The sequence below is a fragment of the Centroberyx gerrardi genome, chromosome 10, assembly GCF_048128805.1.
Source record: "Centroberyx gerrardi isolate f3 chromosome 10, fCenGer3.hap1.cur.20231027, whole genome shotgun sequence".
Taxonomy (NCBI): domain Eukaryota; kingdom Metazoa; phylum Chordata; class Actinopteri; order Beryciformes; family Berycidae; genus Centroberyx; species Centroberyx gerrardi.
Genome location: NC_136006.1, coordinates 18560093 through 18578765, shown reverse-complemented (window position 1 = coordinate 18578765; position 18673 = coordinate 18560093). Strand labels below are relative to the sequence as shown.

The 18673-nt window shown below is 43.0% G+C and overlaps 4 protein-coding genes across 5 annotated transcripts in view; 1 reads left to right on the top strand and 3 right to left on the bottom strand.

The window, feature by feature from the left end:
- sytl5 (synaptotagmin-like 5) overlaps positions 1–12338 on the bottom strand; it is a 39841-nt gene extending 27503 nt beyond the window's left edge. For both annotated transcript variants that reach the window (XM_071919692.2, XM_071919694.2), the window contains exon 1: positions 12264–12338. The gene's annotated coding sequence lies outside the window, so the exon portion shown is untranslated. The remainder of the gene's footprint in view (positions 1–12263) is intronic.
- Positions 2110–5914, top strand: dynlt3 (dynein light chain Tctex-type 3). The gene is made up of 5 exons (XM_071919754.2): positions 2110–2224; positions 3330–3371; positions 3479–3602; positions 3728–3805; positions 4906–5914. The coding sequence occupies exons 1-5, from the start codon at positions 2198–2200 to the stop codon at positions 4980–4982; spliced, it is 348 nt and encodes a 115-aa protein (XP_071775855.1). The 5' UTR covers positions 2110–2197; the 3' UTR covers positions 4983–5914.
- Positions 5991–12720, bottom strand: xk (X-linked Kx blood group (McLeod syndrome)). Its single transcript, XM_071919696.2, has 3 exons — positions 12264–12720; positions 9230–9492; positions 5991–8565 (listed from the first exon to the last, which is right to left on the bottom strand). The coding sequence occupies exons 1-3, from the start codon at positions 12506–12508 to the stop codon at positions 7631–7633; spliced, it is 1443 nt and encodes a 480-aa protein (XP_071775797.1). The 5' UTR covers positions 12509–12720; the 3' UTR covers positions 5991–7630.
- A 1225-nt stretch (positions 12721–13945) lies between these two features.
- On the bottom strand, positions 13946–17535 carry LOC139927587 (lanC-like protein 3). The gene is made up of 5 exons (XM_071919782.2): positions 17002–17535; positions 16674–16797; positions 15163–15360; positions 14791–14998; positions 13946–14675 (listed from the first exon to the last, which is right to left on the bottom strand). The coding sequence occupies exons 1-5, from the start codon at positions 17533–17535 to the stop codon at positions 14516–14518; spliced, it is 1224 nt and encodes a 407-aa protein (XP_071775883.2). The 3' UTR covers positions 13946–14515.
- Between the last annotated feature and the right edge of the window lie 1138 nt (positions 17536–18673).

The window sequence follows — 18673 nt, the reverse complement described above, 5'->3', positions numbered from 1 at the left end:
AGTGACTGTATCCAGCCTATTCAGTTCTGTTAGACCTAAGCTAGATAACCGATCCTGCATCCATTTAGCAGCATCCCAGGAGCGGAGCTGCTCCCCTGGGCCTGAGATACAGACACACTGATAATAAGACGACTGGCTGTCTGTCACCTTTTCCCCTTGGCCAGACACACACAAGTTAATACAGTCCAGAGCTGGTTGAGTAGACCTTTTAAAAAATAACAACTGTAATCCTTTTTATACAGTATAGAGGGATGTTATAGGGATACAGTGACACCATATGAGAATAAAAATGCCACAGGGTATGATAAGGTCACCAAGAATTCACAGGCATAAATATTATAGTGGTTTTTCATTTGCTTTTTGTAAATGCCTCGAGAGGAAATGCCACATTCAAACCCCAGATGAATATTTGATCTGAATGACGGCAATTTGCCTATGATAATGTAACTGAAGCAGTGAGTAGCCTACTTTCTCCAAGTGCTGCACTCGATATTACAGACTAATATTATAGCCTTGGTGAGGAGGCTATGAAAAGGTTCACATATCTCCCTCCGGCTGGGTTGTTGTAATAAGTTAATTGATGCAACATATTCCCAGCAAGTTTCAGCAGACGCAGCCTGGTTGAAGAGTTGACAGCAGGTTAGTCTACTGTCAAACCGGCGGAGGCAACACCAGCGAAAAAACAAAAAAGGAGCTTTTTGCTGCATTGCACCTGCCCAAACGCACCTAACTTTGGATGGGAAGTGGGCAGTCTGGTCCCACGGCTGTGATTAATTCTCTGAGGTCATGGTCGTGATGGTGGAAAACCAGCAAAAAAAAAAAAAAAGAGATAAAACATCCTTAACGGAAAACAGTCTTTAAATGGATCGCTTGGGTTGTTGGTGATCAGCGCTGTCGCCTGTCACCACAGTCAAACACGTTTCACACACTGATTGTGCCATATGCTGCTAAAAAAGACTGAGTTTTCGTGCAAAAGTAAGGCTACTGGACATGCGGAACAGCGGTCTTACCTGGTGGCTTTATCTGGCGGCGAGGTGCCAGAGGAAAACAGATTATAGGGAGTCGGGGGCTCATATCAGGGAGTTGCGGATATCGGTGCGCCTCGGCACCGTCTGAACGCAGAAATTCAGGCAGGGTGTTCCCGAGTGGAGGGGGCGTGGTGTGTGTGTGTGTGTGTGTGTGTGTGTGTGTGTGTGCGTGTGTGTGTGTGTGTGTGTGTGTGAGTGTGTGTGTGTGTGTGTGTGTGTGTGTGTGTGAGAGAGAGAGAGAGAGAGAGAGGGAGAGAGTGCCCATGAGTAGCCTATGTCCGCTCACGCAATTCTTACAAATAGGCTTATTTCTGACAATGCGACAATTGTTGTTTGTGCAGCACGCAGTGAGGCTCTGTCTGCCACAATAAACTAATTAACCACATTAAAGGAGAACTCCGCCCAAAACAGCAAATATGGCATAGCATGTGCACATCACCTTACATAGCCTACTGTATTAATGGCAATGGTGCAGTGCTGGGCTCGTTGAGGAGGTGAGTATATTGTAACTCCCCCCATAATAGGCTACCGTCATGTGTATTAGACCATGTTCATTCAGCACCTCAGCCCACAGACATCACATCATTCATTTCTCCCAGACGTTTCATATGTCCATGCAGGATTTCCAGCTGAGAGCCACTGGATGGTCTATATATATTTAATGGCTGTGTAGTGACCTGAAGAAGAGTTCATTTTACTGTGTAGAGTGAGAGTGGCAGTTTAGGCTATTGGATACCATCTCACTAACACTGTAAAACTCTGAATTTACAGATGGTTAAATTTGTTGGCAGACTACTTGGTGCCAATTCAAATGCATGTAAAGTTTTTATGCTTTGTATGGTTGGTTACAGCCACATGCAGGCTATTAAAACAGCAGTAGGCTATACATCACTCACAAACATACCAATACAAAATAATAAAGATTATTCAGATGTGTTAGGAGTGAAACGCCCTTTGATCAGCCTTTGGGTTTGGAGAACATGTAGTATCTACATTGTGCCACTGGATGGCGATATATAATATAATCATCACGTTTAGGATGTGGAGATTTATCTTTTCTGCACTCGTTGACTTTGCATAGGAACAGCTGAGCAGGAACAATAAAGCATCCCGGCAGCGGCATTATTAAAGCTATTTGGGACAGACGGGCGATATTTGTGTCAGTGACAATGGAGGAGTATAATTCCGGAGAGGAGGTAGCGCTAAATACAGTAACATTTAATGTAGTTGAACCTAACGTTGCTATCTACAGAACCGCCAACGCTAGAAAGAAAAAATCAAGCCAGTGGCTTGGTTAGCTAACGATACTGTAGCTAGCTAGTTAGCTAACGTTAAAGCGCAGCTAACGGCGTTATATACCAGGGTGTGGTCAAAATGATCAGCTGGGCTGACTGTCAAATAATTCATTAAGTACACAGTTGTAGATGTTGTATGTCTCAGTTTAAGCCTGTCCTGGAAAGTTGTTATAATGTTATGAGTTACGGCATGTATCGACTCGGGCTACAGAACATAACCAGACTGAGGACCATGATGACTTAGATGAAATCACGATTTATCACAGTAACTGTCAGTTACAGTCCTCAGAAAGCACAAAACGGTATTTATAAGTCAGAAAGTCCCGGCTGAGTCACGTCGGAAGCTGTTTTAAAATGCGTGATAAACACACCTGTGACCGCATAACTGTCCATTTAAATATTGATGTGCTTACCGGTACTCATGTGTCGCTTAGCAACCACTGTAACTGCTGTCCAAACTATATTCCTTGGAGTAAGACTATTAGCATTAAATTAGTATCATTGAATTATGAATTATGAATCAAAATGAAATATTTATTACATATTTCTGTTCTTTCTATTGCATTTTGTTACCTTTTATAAAATGTTTATAAAGGCATTTCATTAGTTATTTGAATAATTCACAATGGCTTAATGTACAACGTGTTCCTTTGCTGGAAAATTGTATAATGCTTCCAAACAAAATAAACTTTCCTCATTTGTATCCTAAATGTCTGTAGCCTATATTTGGGTACGGGAACTTATTGACATTCATAATATGTGAATAGTTCCTTCCTATGCAGCAGCTGTCATACCTAAATATGATCCATAGATGTGGATCAAAGCCACCCCAAGTGACACCCATGAGTATTTCAGCCTTCCCATGCAGTATAGAGCCACTGCCTGACTGTAAAATATTTCAGTCTGTAGAGCAGTGCCTCTATGCATTAGTAATAGGAAAAGAAAACATCTCCATGGTTACACTGTCCTGATGCCACTAATTAATCACATTTCTGTTATGTTGCAGGTGGTCTTCAATGCGGATGAGGCCAGTATCTCTGTTAAAGAGGTAGCTGTTTAACACTGGATTCATTACCCTTTGTATTGTAAAGCCACTCTGATATGGTTTGATGTGATGCCAGTGTACATGACCTTTTCTCGATGCTTTTGTCTCAGTGTATTGAAGGTGTCATTGGCGGAACAGATTATAACCAGAATAAAGTGAACCAGTGGACTGCCAGCATAGTGGAGCACTCTCTTACACACCTGGTCAAACAAGGGAGGCCATTCAAATACATAGGTGAAGTAGCTGTTATATAGTTCCATGGGGAGGGTGTGATCCCAGGGGTTAATGCTGAAATGTAGATGTTGTATGTAAGAGGTGAACATGGGATGTGACTAACATGGTTCTCTGGTGTTTTGCAGTAAACTGTGCCATCATGCAGAAGAGTGGTGCTGGTCTCCACACAGCCAATTCCTGCTACTGGGACACTGCCACTGATGGTGAGAGGCAACTTGTACTAGTAACTAGGCTTAACCCAAATATGTCTACAGTGGGAATATATGTCAATGTGAAGTGAGGTTTTCTGAATTAGATGTATTTTAATGAGATTAATATACCGTGGTCATACAAGTAAGGATTTGTGTTTACAGATTAATATAAAATATTTGACCTACAATCTTTGCATCCAAGAAAAGCATTTTGATTATATGAATATCATATGAATCTTACCTTTTCCTGTCATTAATGGCTGGCAAATCAATAATTGTGAATCCCTACTAAATGATGATTGGAAAAGTTGGAATGCTGTGATCAGTCACTAATCACTAACACACTAATCATTAGCATATAGTCACTTTAAACTATTAGATGAATAGACTGCCAGTTTAGGCCACTGGGCCTACCCTGGTACATCAATTCAGTTTTATAAAATAGAAAAAGTAAGCCATTACATCATCATTTTAGCCAGTGAGGACTCGGAGTAGATTGCACCTATTTGTAAATGGAAAATCAAACTTACTACCATCTATAAGCAGGAGCTTACTTACTCCCACATCAGTTCAAATAATTATTTTATTATTTCTCTGTTTCAGCTATTCAACAACTTGCCTATAAACACGCTCTATAATAAACTCACTAGAACCTTTTTCCAGAAAAAATTAGAAACTTTCTGTCAACTATATTAACAAAATGGGCTAATATCAGTATCTGCTGATTTTTGTATTTAAGGATCAGTGATCGTTTTCAGCTCAAAATATCCCATTCCCAAGCATCCCTAAATAAAATATCTGCACAGGCAGCTGGGGGAACAATCGCTTACAAACTGCAAGTTGTACAATGATGTAACTGGTGTCATTAGTTGTAAGATTTACAAAATATGCTTAAATAGATCTGCGGCTCTTACCATGATTTTTTTTAAAATTCTTGTTCTCCAGCAAAGTATAATTACAAATGTAAATCTGCTAGAGATGGAACTATGTGTCCACATATATTAACAAGCCCTAATACCTGTTTTCTTGTAGTAATTGTCTATTTTTTTGTGTTTGAATAAAATTAATATTTTCCTTTTCCTGTAATTGCTCCTCCTGTGATTGTGTTCCAGGAAGCTGCACAGTCAGGTGGGAGAACCGCACCATGTACTGCGTGGTCAGTGTCTTCGCTGTTGCCGTGACACTGTAACAATGCAGAGTTACACCCTGCATCCTCCTGTACAGAGCTGCACGCACGACGACCAACAAGCCTTGAAGATCCTATGTTGATCCTATGTTGAACCTATGATAGAAATTAATGTACAAGTCGCTTATCTCTCCCCGCAGGCAGGAACAAGATAACCTCGGGATAAGAGCGATGGTTTTTATGAGAGGGAAGCCTGTGTATGTTCTCCTGGACTGAGAAAATGTACAGAGTCAAAACAGACTGTTGCTCTGTAGGGTCCAAGGCAGTGGCAGAACCCAAGCCAGATGCAGTACTTTGATCAACAATTACACTTTAAACATCTTTATGTTTTTAGAAAGGGCATTTTCTCTTGATCAACAGATGCCTAGTCTTGAACACTAAACATTAAATGTTGTGGCTCATCAACTGTCAGTTGTTGTGCCAAGATGCGATCATCTTTCCATATTATAGAACTTCATTAGTTCATGTTCAGTACATTCCCAAATAAGACATACTAGGTAGGTTCTTCTCAACTGAACTATTATTTAAGAATACTGTATAGAAAAGCTGTAAACTATTTATTTGAAGAAAGCTCTTAAAAGCTAGTGTTTGTCATGTTTTATTAGGTATAGTCAACTTGCTCCTTGTATAAACGGTTTCTACTAGACCACATTGGCATTTTAATGTTTTATATTGACCTGTAACTGTAAAGGTTTATGGAGGTTTGTGTTTATGGATGTGTTGATGTGAAGTTCCAGGCCTGGGTCCAACACGGGGCTGTTTAATGTCCAGCCCACAGGACCAGAAGTTTTCTTTTCTGAGCTTCACAAGAAGCTCAGCTTTCGCCTACAGAACGCCTGGAATTCTGCTGTAAACAAACAGTATGTTTAGTTCATGGAAGCTGTTTAATGAATTCATTGTTTTAACGTATATTGCAGTCATTAAATGTATTTAACAAGCTACCAAAACTGTCTCTTTAACTCTCATGAGATCATAGTAATTGCAGAAATGCAGTAAGTCATGAAACAAGTGTTTGCTGTGAATAGTTTATTCAACTTAGATTGAGGCAAATGTCTAAAAGGATGTTTGATAGATAGGCCTGTTTCAGACAGGGTTCAAGTCCAGCTGAATCAGAGGGCCCGGCTGTTTGTGATGCTCCACCTAACGATGCTGGTACATAGTTTAATGCCATTACTACTGAACACTGCTTGTGCACTGTTAGCCCACTAGAGGTCAGCATAACAGTATGGAATGTCTGTGACTGTGCTCAAAGTAAAACAACTCAAGACAATTTTCACATATAAATATAAATTTACTTTTCCATCTTAAATTTTCCATCTTTAAAATACCTCTTTTAATCTTACTTTGTATGAGAATGTTCTCAATGTGTACATAGTAGTTTTTTTTAAATATTTTGTTTGGCTTCAAAGGTTGTTTGCCTTATTTGTACAAACATAGGAGCATTCATGTGATACCCGAGGTTGTCATCCCTCTGCAGTTACAATGCAAAAAAGTTAGTGCAAAAAGGAAACAAAAATTGACACTCACACATACACAATTATACATTACAGGTTGAAGCTTAGCAAAGACACTTTTCACCATTCCAAATATTGAAACTTTTTCAATTAGATATTATCTAATTTTTGTGTGCACTCAGTGTAAATATTCTAACTAACGAAACACACTGGTATTGGTGTGAAAAGACAGACTCAGCTGACAGACATAACAGCATGAATTAGCAAAACCCAAATACGTCCAAACAAAGCATTTCACATCAATAACAGCTGTTGTTGCTCAAGGGTTGAACCAAAGCCACTTAAATCCTTTGTAAACATGCAAAAACATGACGCAGAGAGATGCCCATGCCTTTACAGTAATGCGTTAGATGAGAGAATAGGCTCTTTACATACAGTGGTGTGTGGAGATTCACAACTCGTCTGTCATCTAAGCACAAACACATCACAGAAGCAGCGCATATTAATGAAAAAGCTCTTATCAAGGAGTAAAAAAGCAGAGTTGCTTGCAGCCATAAAACTAGGGGGTTAAGAAAAAACCCTGTACAAAATAGACTCAACCCCAGCAGATCATTAATAGTAATACAGCGCCCTCATTTGAGGCTCCACACATGCACACCTCCATGCCAAAGTGAAGTACTAAATACAATCAATCCAAATACATGGCTCCTTGTGATCAGTAATGCAGCATATATTATAAGTAAATACTGTTGTGTGAACTGAACATTTTCTAAACCTAGCGAAAGTTATGGTATTGGACAAGGGCTTTCTATTAAAGGCTGCAGTTTCACAAGTTGGGTTGATGTCTACGCTCTGATGAGACGGGTGAGCACCACGTCTCCAGTATTTCTGATTGTACATGCCTGCTGAAGTCAAGTTAACACCAGTGGACACAGGTTGTGTGTTTGCAGCCACTATCCCATTTCAAGTTAAGGACACATTTGCATCATTTCTTTGAGGATAGTTATGGACTATGGTCAAGAACAGATTCAAGATGGATATTATGAGATTAAGATCATGGGGTTCAAAGTGTAAACTTAACTGATAGCACAGAAGGATCCATGTGGCACTTAAAGGGTTACAGAGGGTAAGATAACTGTCAGAGATGCTCTGTGCAATTGGGTTCCTCTGAATGGCACATCAAACAATTGTGATGCTTTAAGCATTGCAGGATACAGTGTGGCTAATGCCACCATTCATTTCACCAGCTATATTATGACCCATCTCATTGGGAATGTCATAGGCTGTGTCATTGAGCATGTCGTAAGTTGTGTCATTGGGTATGTCATAGGTGGTGTCGTCGGGTGTGTCATAGGCTCCTTCATTCGCTGGCTCTGTGTGTGGGGTGGGGCTAGGTGGCTCCAGGACAGCCTTTCCTATTGGCCTGTTCTCTGGTGAAGTGCTGCAGAGCAGACAGAGAAGGGAGGAACAGTTCCAAAGCCCCTGGGTCATGTTGGAGGAGAAGAGCTTCCGACATGGATGACAAAACTGATAGAACACCAGCATGAAGAAGATGCCGATAGCGTAGGCCACCAGCAGCTGCAGCACCAGCAGTGGGGCACAGATGAACTTGTAGAAGTCTGTCTTATAGACGTACCAGAGCAGCAGCAGCGAGGCGTTCTCCACAAAGCGCAGCATGTAGTACACAGCCATGCGATACCAGTTCTGGGACTTATTGATGAGATCTGGGTCGTTGAGCTTTAGCTGCACGGCTGACCAGCAGAACATGTTGATGCCGGCGTAGAGGAAGGTCAGCAGGCAGAGCACGATGGTGGTTCCTACCCTAGTCAGTGTCTTTTCAATATTCTCAGGGAACGGCGAGTGGCTCTTCCAGAACAGGACCCAGGGGTAGAGGAAGAAGACAAGGAAGTTGAGCAGAACCACAGGCAGGACCCAGAGCTGCAGCACAGAGCTGAACAGAACCAGGACCACGACACGCGTGGCGATCTCAAAGCTCCGCCACAGGAAAATGCAGACGTACGCCATGGGCCGGACGTCTACTTCATAGTCATCATATTTGATCTTGATGGCCAGGATGTTGCAGCGCAGGGCCCCGTACACGATGGATAGAAGGGAGATCACCATTAGTGTGCCTGACATGGAGAGGGATAGAGAGATATGAGGACACCATCACATAGAGGCTGTGCTCACATTGAGGTTGTTAAGTTGGGAAGCGTGAAATAGAGGTGTCAGACTGCTAGCAGAGCAAATAAGGGCACAGATTTATAACTTATTATTTGTAGTTAAGACCAGATGTCCCAGTTTGACTTTTTGTGAACCTTTACAAAATCTCTGAATCCCTCAGGAGTGGAAGTACTGGCTCCAACCTGCACACACACACATACACACACACACACACACACACATATAGCCTGACCCCAGACCTCCATCAACTGGCAGACAGAATCACCGTTTTCCATCCTCGATATCAGAGAGGCAGTTACATAATACCACTTTGACTCATGAAAACACCATCCTCTTATTTCCAATATGGCACTTAGCTAATCAGCCCACACGCCACTGTGAGGCTGCGTTTGATGACGGGGGGACAGAGAGACTGAGAGAACTGTGATGGCTGCATCCCTGTGGAGGGAACCAGCTGATATAACTGTATCTGCAGCGCTCCGAGGATGAATGTACCGAGAGTGAGACACGTGACTGTAAGCAGGAAGGAGTCTGGAGGAGGCAGAGACAATCACAGAGAGACAGACGGCCAAACATGCACACACACACACACACACACGCATCCCCCCTCACCTCTCCCGATGGACACCCCTTGTTGCAGGACACAGATGTAGAGCTGCAGGGTGAGCTGGGGGGCAGAACCCAGGAAGGCCTGAATGACAGAGGTGCGGGCGAAGGCTGCTCGGTGTGTGAACAGCTTCCCCTCCGCCTGCCCCACCTGCCGTTCCACCTCCTCAGACTGACCCCCGCGAGGCATCTGCTTCTTCCTGGTGATGCTGACATAGGGCTCCTCCACACGGCCCACGCTGCCGTAGATGCAGAACGCTTCCAGACACCTGCAGCCACAGGAGGGGAACGGCAGTCATCAGCACACACACACAGGAGCATATCGTCGCTGTCAGGTGAAAACCCTGTATCTCCAAAATGTCAACTTTTCAGGACTGAAGCCTTGTTTTAGCTTGATCACAATGAATTTTTGACTTTATCCTGTGGATTTGTTTTTTTTTCTCAACCCTCTGAGGAGCATATAATCCTTCAACTGAAGTGAAACATGAAAATCACCAAAAATTGGAGTGACATCGTTTTCACAGGACAACAGTGATATTCTCACATTTTGTTGTTTCTGGGGATGTGAGAGGCGCTGAACGCAACATGCCCACCTGCACGCACATACCAACATCAACACCCACACCCACACACACATTACAAACAGCTACCACACAGCATACATCTAGAAATAGCTGAAAATGAAATTCAGCCATCATAAACGGCTGTATAAGCCCAACAGATGAGAACCAGACCAGAGATGCTTCTCCCAACAGCATCATCAATATCAACTGTTGGCAACTAATAGAGAAAACCTCATATAATAGCATCCAAACAACAACATTCTGACATGCACACCTGAGTTCAGCTCTCTGCTTATTATGAACCTGGATGTCTAAAGTCCTCTCAGTAACAATGAGTGCAGCCCGGTCATCTGCCAATGTGACACTAAAGAGACTAGAGTGCTGAATATGGGCAAAGTGCCAAGGGCCGAGGCAATGCTGTCAGGGTGAAGCAGGGCTGATCCACAGTGCCAATAAAAAACAAGCAAGGCAGGGGGATTTAAGCCACAAGGGTGGTAAGGGACAGACTGTTTATCAGCCTAAACTACACTGGAGCAGCAGGCGGAGCAGCTGCATCGCTGGTTTGGTCAAACAACTGTGCTGGTTTAACTGATGCTCTCCAAACAGAGGATACATAAACAGCACCTGTGTCTAGGAACAACTTTTGAAATGTTAAGGGAAATGCCAAAATTCCATTCAAGGATGAAGAGATAAAGATCAGTCCCACGCTTTCTCTCAGCCAGTTGGTTCACTGCTTTAAGTGCATATGTGTGTGTGTGTGTGTGTGTGTGTGTGTGTGTAGGTGAAGGAACAATTGAAGACTGCAGACAGTAGACAAAAGATGTGTGTAGTGTAGCGTAGGAAGGAGTGATCACACATGCCCACTCATGACCTAATTAAGGGGAACTGGAGTAGGGTTGATAAATTGGGATAATGCTGGAATGAAAAATTAAACAAGTAAACCAATCTGCCCTATCAGCACAACAACCTGCAGTATGTCGCTGTGATAAAACACAATGAGATGCGCTCAGAAGATATTAGAAGTGTTATTTTGGTGCGGATGAGACTTCTGCGTAGAGGAAGCGCCTCGGCGCTGGCAAGGGTAGAGACGGACATTCCCCTCTCTGCTTGTGTTGTGAGAGATAAGGAGCCGGCAGCGACACGTGCTATTCTTAGATCTGCTCTTCGCTGGGTGGAAAGAGGGGGAAGCTCGTACACTAATCATTAGATTGCACACTCAAGGGGAAACGGACCAGGCAGGGTCAGGTCCGCAGAGGCCCTTGCTGGGGAATCAACAGTGTGCTGTGAGAGATATGACATCACACATCCATCTGTTCAACCGGTCTACGAAACACACAGCCCCAGTGATGGCCAGCTCAAAGAAAAGAACATTAATGTCACTTCAATAAACTCACAAGGTCAAAATAAATATTACTGTCCTCAAATGAACCAATAGGGCCTGAATGATGCATATCTCACTTAATATCACTTACTGAGCTGTTTTCATATTTAGAAGCTGAATATTATGGGCATAATGATCTGTGGGTCCACATTTCAAGAGAGGAATGGATTTTGCAGCATTTTTGCATTTTAAAGGCTGTAATGGACTCACCACAGCTAGAGCTCCTGTTGTTTGTACATTCGGTAGCACTGTGGTTTCCATATTGTATAGCTGTGTGTGGTCTGTGAAGCTCTCTAGATGTGGGATTAGGCTCAGTCTCCTATAGAGTTGCAGGGGCAGATGGCCGGGCCGGTCCAGGGCTTATTCAGGGCAAGACCAGGCCTATTATGGGCCAGTTTACAGATCTGATGTGCACACATTAAAAGCTTCCTCAATCACATATATCAGCATATAACTATCATATGTCAGCTTCATCATACACTCCAGCTGGGCTTGATGTTTTTTTTTTTATGTCGTTTCAGATGAATGAAGATGAAGACATCATTGATCATCAACAGAGGAGGCCTGTGAGATCATGACTGAAGGTGATAACACTGCACCGTTAACTAAGCTGCAGCTTTTCTAGACCTCTGTGTTAAGATGATGTAAATACAAAGTATTCATAGTCCTAATGAGTCAATAGTGGTGAATGAACAGGCTGGCTGCTTGTTTGCTGCGATACATGGAATAGACTGTTATCAATAGTCAGTGGGAATATTGATCAGCGGTGCCTTTATTTCCGCACTAAATGGGGCAGACATACATTGCACCAGCGGGGATACATGTATGCAGCCAGGGACAAAAGGCCAGAGAAAAAAACACAAACAATAAAGACATGTGCGTAATGCGTTCATCAAACATTCTGTAAGCAGCTTATGGATAGACATGTTAGGACAGAGAAAAATCATTTATCCGGCACAACACCTGTGGGCAATAACAGATCCTTCCTTGCTTGACACCATCAGAAGCACAGTGGTCTGTCTGTAATCCAGTGCTGTTTTGAGTCGACCATTGGTAGAACAGAGATAAACAAGGGAGGACTCGACAACCCACTAACCTGACGATGGGTCCAAGCTGCAGGATATGCAGCAAAAGCACCAGCGGTCTGTCTCTGCTGAGATCCCGGTGGATGAATGTGAGGGTGAGCTGGACGAGCACGGACGGTACAAGCGTAAAGAGGAGCGTGAGCCCTTGCCAGATTTGGTCGCCCGCTGAGCGGTACGTGGAGCTGAGGTACAGAGCTGCCGTAGTCTCGGCCGTGAACAGAGACACCGACACAAATATGGAACTGGGGAGTCGCATCCTCACTCACTCCGCCATTGGGGAAAGCGGCGCGCTGCTTTCCTCAAGGTCCACAGATCCATACCATCGAGCACTGACCAGGAGATGAGACGGGTTTGTGTTGGACGCACGCCGCTGCAGCGAATCCACTATATGTGACAGGATGTTTTCCCAGCCGAGTGCTGTCCCGCAGAGAGTCTGCGGGTGGCGCAGTAGGCAGCGAAGGTGCCAGTGCGTCCCCTGCGCACATGTGAGATGCATGTCAGAGTGACAAGACTACGCCCTGCATACTGTGATGTAGCGGCGATGAAAGGCGATTACACTATTGACCTGCAGCCGAGGATCATCAAAAGCACCAACCACCAATATAGGCTACTGTATATACTGAACAATTGTATATTGTCAGAAATTCATTAATGTAATATTTTTTTAATATTTTTTTTATGTTTAATTCATGTTTTTATGTTTAGATCATTTTATACCACGTACTATGATGTAGTATACTATATATATTTATCTTATTAAGATTTATGTCAGTCTAAAAGGTAGGTAACTTCTATTGCCCCAATAAAAAGTTGGGTAAACTGAGTTTAAATGCGTTCACCCTCCATTACATCCCAGCTGCCTGCATATCCTTTTTTCTTCAGGAAAAAAACGAAAAGAAAAATCATCCACATCATTTTTTTCATCTCAACACTTTAATAATCATAATCATCCTGACGCTGTTGTGGATACCTCTGACTGCAAATGCAAAAAAACAGCACATATATAACATTTAGATATTTCAAAATGTTCCAGGACAGGCACAACTATCATTGGGAAACTACTTTGGTTTGGTATTTCACAGGCCTATTTTCACTTTCAACTTCAGCCACACGTCCCAAACCCTGCCCAAAGCGTTTTCAGTTTCCAGTGTTGTCTGTCATTTACTCTGAAAATATGAGAAAGATGCAATCATATGCAAATGTTATAAATTTGTTTTTTAAGGCCCCATTATGGAATTTATGTAAAGAAATTTGTCATCAACTATAATTTACATAACTGAATTTGAGCAAAATGTAGAGTATTGAATAGATGATCTATCTTTGGGAACAAACTCAATTGTTGACTTGACGATCTTTGCTCTTATAAATGCTCCCAGGCCCCATAACTGCTGGGTAGACCAACCAATCACCAGTCTACAGTCTAACACACTCAGTTTCTCTACAGGGTAAAAGTTCAAGAGGAACAAGTCACAAGAAACAGAACATTTCAAAGGTCCCTCTTTTGAAACATCAAATAGTAACATAGTAATAGTAAAATGTAACATTGCTATATGGTGTAACCTCAGTTGAAAGCTACAGTCGACTCCTTCTGTTGTGTATTTCCATCAGCATGTTAGTTGCACTCCTATGACTTTGCAACTTCAGTGCCAAAAACCTTGCAAGGTTGTCAATATCATAATCTGATGAGCAAATACTTCTAATCAAAGGATGTGAAAATGTCACATTAATTTGAGACTACATCTGAGAAAACTTGAACTCAAAAATTTTGGATTAGATCTAGACTGTAAGTGATGTTGAGCTGGTGAAGTGGTAGAAATTTTTTAAAGGCATTATATGGTAGTGACTCTTGTTTTTATCAGTTTGGTGTGAATTAGGTGTGTTTACTATTTATTTCAGATACATCTATGGTGCGCGTGCGTGTCTGTTTCTGACCTGAGAGCAGAATATGCTGCAATTCACCAAACCTGCAGTACCACTTTCAAAACTCCCAACAAAAGAGCTTCAGTGCAACTGACTACACTGTAAAGTGAAATGAGCAATGTTACGTAAAATAAATAAGGTAAAGCCTAGAATCTGAACATCTACTTCATAATAAACACAAAACAATAACATTTTTAGACCAAATGTAATTTTCTAAGCCCTAAACAAATACCATCCATCCCTCCTCTCCCTTTCTGATCACAGATTCAGTTTCTACCGATCCAATTCTTACTTGAGGGATAGGAGGGAAGGAGTGATGTCTGCTCAGGTCAGTGAATGCCATTCACACAAAGACACTAAAAAGAGGGAATTCTGATTGGTCCGGCTGCAGGAGGTCGACCAGGAAGCAGACTGTCCCCGACATGCCTTCATACAGACTGTAAACACTGGTCACTGAGGAGGAGCCTGCCTTGAATTCCTCAGTGAACAGGAACTCAGCAAACCTGCGGGGAGGAAAGAAGAGTGGAGAGACATAAAAGGACACTGAAAACTTAAGTGGGTAGAGTACAGCTAATTGAGGAAGGACATGTAACCAGAATACTAGCTCAGATCCCTTGCCTCTGAGCGCGGTAGATGTATTTGGAGTTTCCTGTGAGGCGGTAGAGCAGGAGGAAGACGTAAGCGCTGCCTGCAACTCCGTGACAAATCCCCGGTCCTTTCTTCAGCAGACCCTTCTGCCACACCAGCTCTCCACTGCGGATACACGTGTCCAAATACTGGGGCTTCTTATTGATGAGATAGGCTTTCGCAAAAAGATATGCCACACCTGCATGAGAAGAGGATAGCGTGAATTACACAGGGAGAGTTTATCATCTGAGGCATGCTCTAATCTTCTACACTACCTTGATTACAAATGGCAGGAGACACTGAAAAGCCATGTATGATTACGTGTGTGTGTGTGTTCTTGTGTACAAAATAAAGAGCGCATACCCGGGGCTCCGTGGCACCAGTGCACCAGTTCATTCTCTCTCTCGATCATGGCGCCCAGCTCCGCAGGCCAGTTGCAGTTCTGCTCCTGATTCATGAGGAAGTCGACGCTTTGCCACACCAGGTCTTTCTCCGTCCCGCTGAGCACGTCCTGGTAGCACAGCAGCATCTGCAGCACCGACGAGAGGCCATGGGCTGCACCTGGGAGGAAGGGGGCGAGGGGGGGACGCACACACATGCACCCACCCAACCAGGCATGCAGGGAAGCACCATGCCAAACACGCGCAGACAGACAGAACCCTAAGCATACGAGCACAAACATTCACAAAGCACTCCTGAAGGACTTTTTTTCTTTTGGCTTGTTAACTGTAACTTGAAACTTGAAACTGTAGCTCACGATACATACTTGACAGTTTTGTCCAACAGCGATTTTTTTGTTTTCCAGCACTGACCAAGTCATCTCCATTTAGAAATGTTATGGTAGGCCTACATAGAATAATCTTTTTCCCAGAATAGTTGAGCTCCTGTCAAGTACATAAAGCAGCTGCACAACCATTGTCCAACTAAAGCACACCTCAAGACCACTCTGTGGGGATACGAATTTGATCACAACTTACATACTAAACTACACTGTTGGGATTTTGAATAGCTGTATTAAAAGATTAAAAATAAAGATAAGTAACTATTATTAAGTATATAGGTAAGATAACCAATGAAATATGCTATCAGTTCAAAAGTAACTGAAAACTCCAAAAATCCAAAGCAACATGCCTTGGTCCAATAATTTCTAGTCTTCTGAGACTGGGTCAACTGACCTTTTGGTGCATTTAAGATAATCTTGTTGTTCATCTAATCCCTGAGAGTGATCGAGTCACACATGCTTCCATCAGAAAATGCAGGGTAAAATTCAGAAAGTAGAGCAGCCCTGTGTGGCTTTCCTAATGCTGGACACATGCAGGAAAACGTGGCTCTCTGGGACAGGAAAGCCAACGTCTATGTATCCCTTCAGATTTGAAGCTTATTTATCAAATGAGAAACCCCTTGGTGAAAGATTTTACAGTACAGGCAAATCTTAACACATGCAACACCCTTAACCGTGTGTGTTCACATAAACATCAATATATTTCTAGGTTCAAAATGTTTCAGAATTGCACTTATTTCACTCCAGCTTCCTCAGTGTCCTCATCTTCAAGGTATAGTTGCTGTATCCATGCAAATGTGGCCACAGGGCCTATATGCTTACTATGAACTTTGTGTTGGTGTGATAGTTACTGAGGATCTCCAACCCTGACGGATCTCTTCGTCTGATGCAATCAAGGAAAAGGAAAGTTAGCTTCACACACGTTAATACACCAATCCTACATCAATAACTGCCTGTAAAGTCTCTTTGCGTCCTCTGTGGGACAACAGATGTAAGAAGATCTAGGTAGGTCATCACAGACTGATAGAGGGTGATATATTCCTCCATCAGCAACCTAGAAAAGCGTAGACTTGCTCAAAGCCAATACTCTTACCAAGGTACTCTGTCCCATAGTATGAGTACATAAGGGGAAAAGGCTTTCTCTTTTTCCTGGCATACTGTTTTCCCGACTCGATGATGGCCTGGCAAATAGACTTGATTTGATCCTTGCTTAGAATCTGCAAAATAATAAGCACACAGTTATTTGCAAAGTGGATAATCTCTGGAGATAAGGCTGTAAGATATTTATAAGCCCCTGGGGAATGTGGGATACATCTCATAATGCAAAATCGGGGGAAGAGGGAAATGAGCAAGAACTTCTCTGTGGAAAACATAATGCGCAAATACTAAATGTTGCAGTATCGTCATGTGAAGGAGCTCACCTCTATGCCCAGCTTCTGTTTGAGGATCAGAGCAGCGCACAGGTACCCAGCCCGTCCAACAAACAGCTCATCCGAGCCGCACTCCAGAAAATTGATGGGCGCGCACACCTCCCACAGGTTACGAAATTTGGTCAGGGGCTTAACGAAATCAGCCAAGCCCAGGGATTTGTATATCATAGCGGCCACTGCGTAGATGCCCGCCCCGCCGAGAAGGAAGGCGGCACGCATGTTTTTGTCCTGCTCCGCATCCACATATCTCACCGACACGTCGATGATCTGCTTGGCCGTCTTGAGATAGGCGTCCCTCTGCTCGGAAAACAGCGCGCACTCGGTGACATGGAACAGCATGTAGGCCACCCCGGCCGGGCCATCGTACAGTCCGCCGTCGCAGTCGCCGGACTCGAGGGGAACCTTTTTGAGGATTTTATCAACGGTGGCGATGACGGCGGGCACGACAGCCTCGGCGCCTTGGCCTGGGAGGAGCGCACCTTTGTAGTCGGAAAAACGATTGGCAAAACGACGGGTGTTTTCCATCACCGACGAAAAGACGGACGAGCACAGCACCGCTATAGGCTCACGCTGATAACGCAAGATATGTGTTATTGCCTGCCTCAAGGTGTCTGAGGATGGAACAAAAAAAAAACTTTGATTGCTCATCCAATCCCGACAGCCCGCAGCTGATTGGGTGTCAGCCGGCAGCGGGTTGAGTGAATGCACCCAGAAATAAATAGTTTAGGCTGATGGAACTTGCAGCCAGTCCCCCCATTCTCTAATGATGTGTAATTAGTGGCCAGCGTTTTAGAGTTTAAAACTACCTGCAGAATATCAGTTAAATATCTGCAGACCATGAACTGGCTAAATGAAACAAACATGACTATACAACATGGGACATGAGTCACTGTGGTACCAGAAGCATTAATTCAGTGCTGTCCTGCCCATTTGGGTTTCTGTCCTGTGTAGACATAACTGGATACAGAGCATTATAGTGACAGTGTTTTCAGCTAATACTGGGGTTGATAGGCCACATACTATATAGCCTAATATTGTTATTAGTGAACACTTGAAGAAACCCTAGCAAATATTCAGCCGTTTTAGCACATATTTCTCATTCTTATATTCTGCATATGAATATAGTTTCATAATGGTCCCACTATTTCATTCAGTAGTTATACACACTGATATAAAATTGGGTTTATACATAGTTATATTCACGTAAACCACGAAACATTTTGAGTTTGAAGAAGGTATTGTGTTAAAATAAAAGTGTAGGACTCTCCCATATGTTTGAGCCCAAAATACGACTCATTGCATGTGTTGCATGCGACCGAACGACCGAAATTTAAATCTCTAAAACTCCGGATTTAAGTTGTTGTAGTCTAGTTGTTGTGTTCTAGTGTTTAAATTTTTTATTTTGGAGTGGAAAATGCAGAAATAGGACATGTAATGACCCGAAGAGCTAAGACGAGACAGGCTTACTACCGTTTTCTAGGCTACTTGTAAACAAATATAGGCTACCACTAACTCTATGACCCTTGGTGCTTATGAAACCCTTTCAAAACCCACTGGAAATTTGAAAAATGCATGGTGGTCAAGCTAAAAATAAGGCTGACCGAGGGTCACAAAATGCTAACAGTACAGAAATTAGCATTAGCCTTGGTTAGCCCGTTAGCAT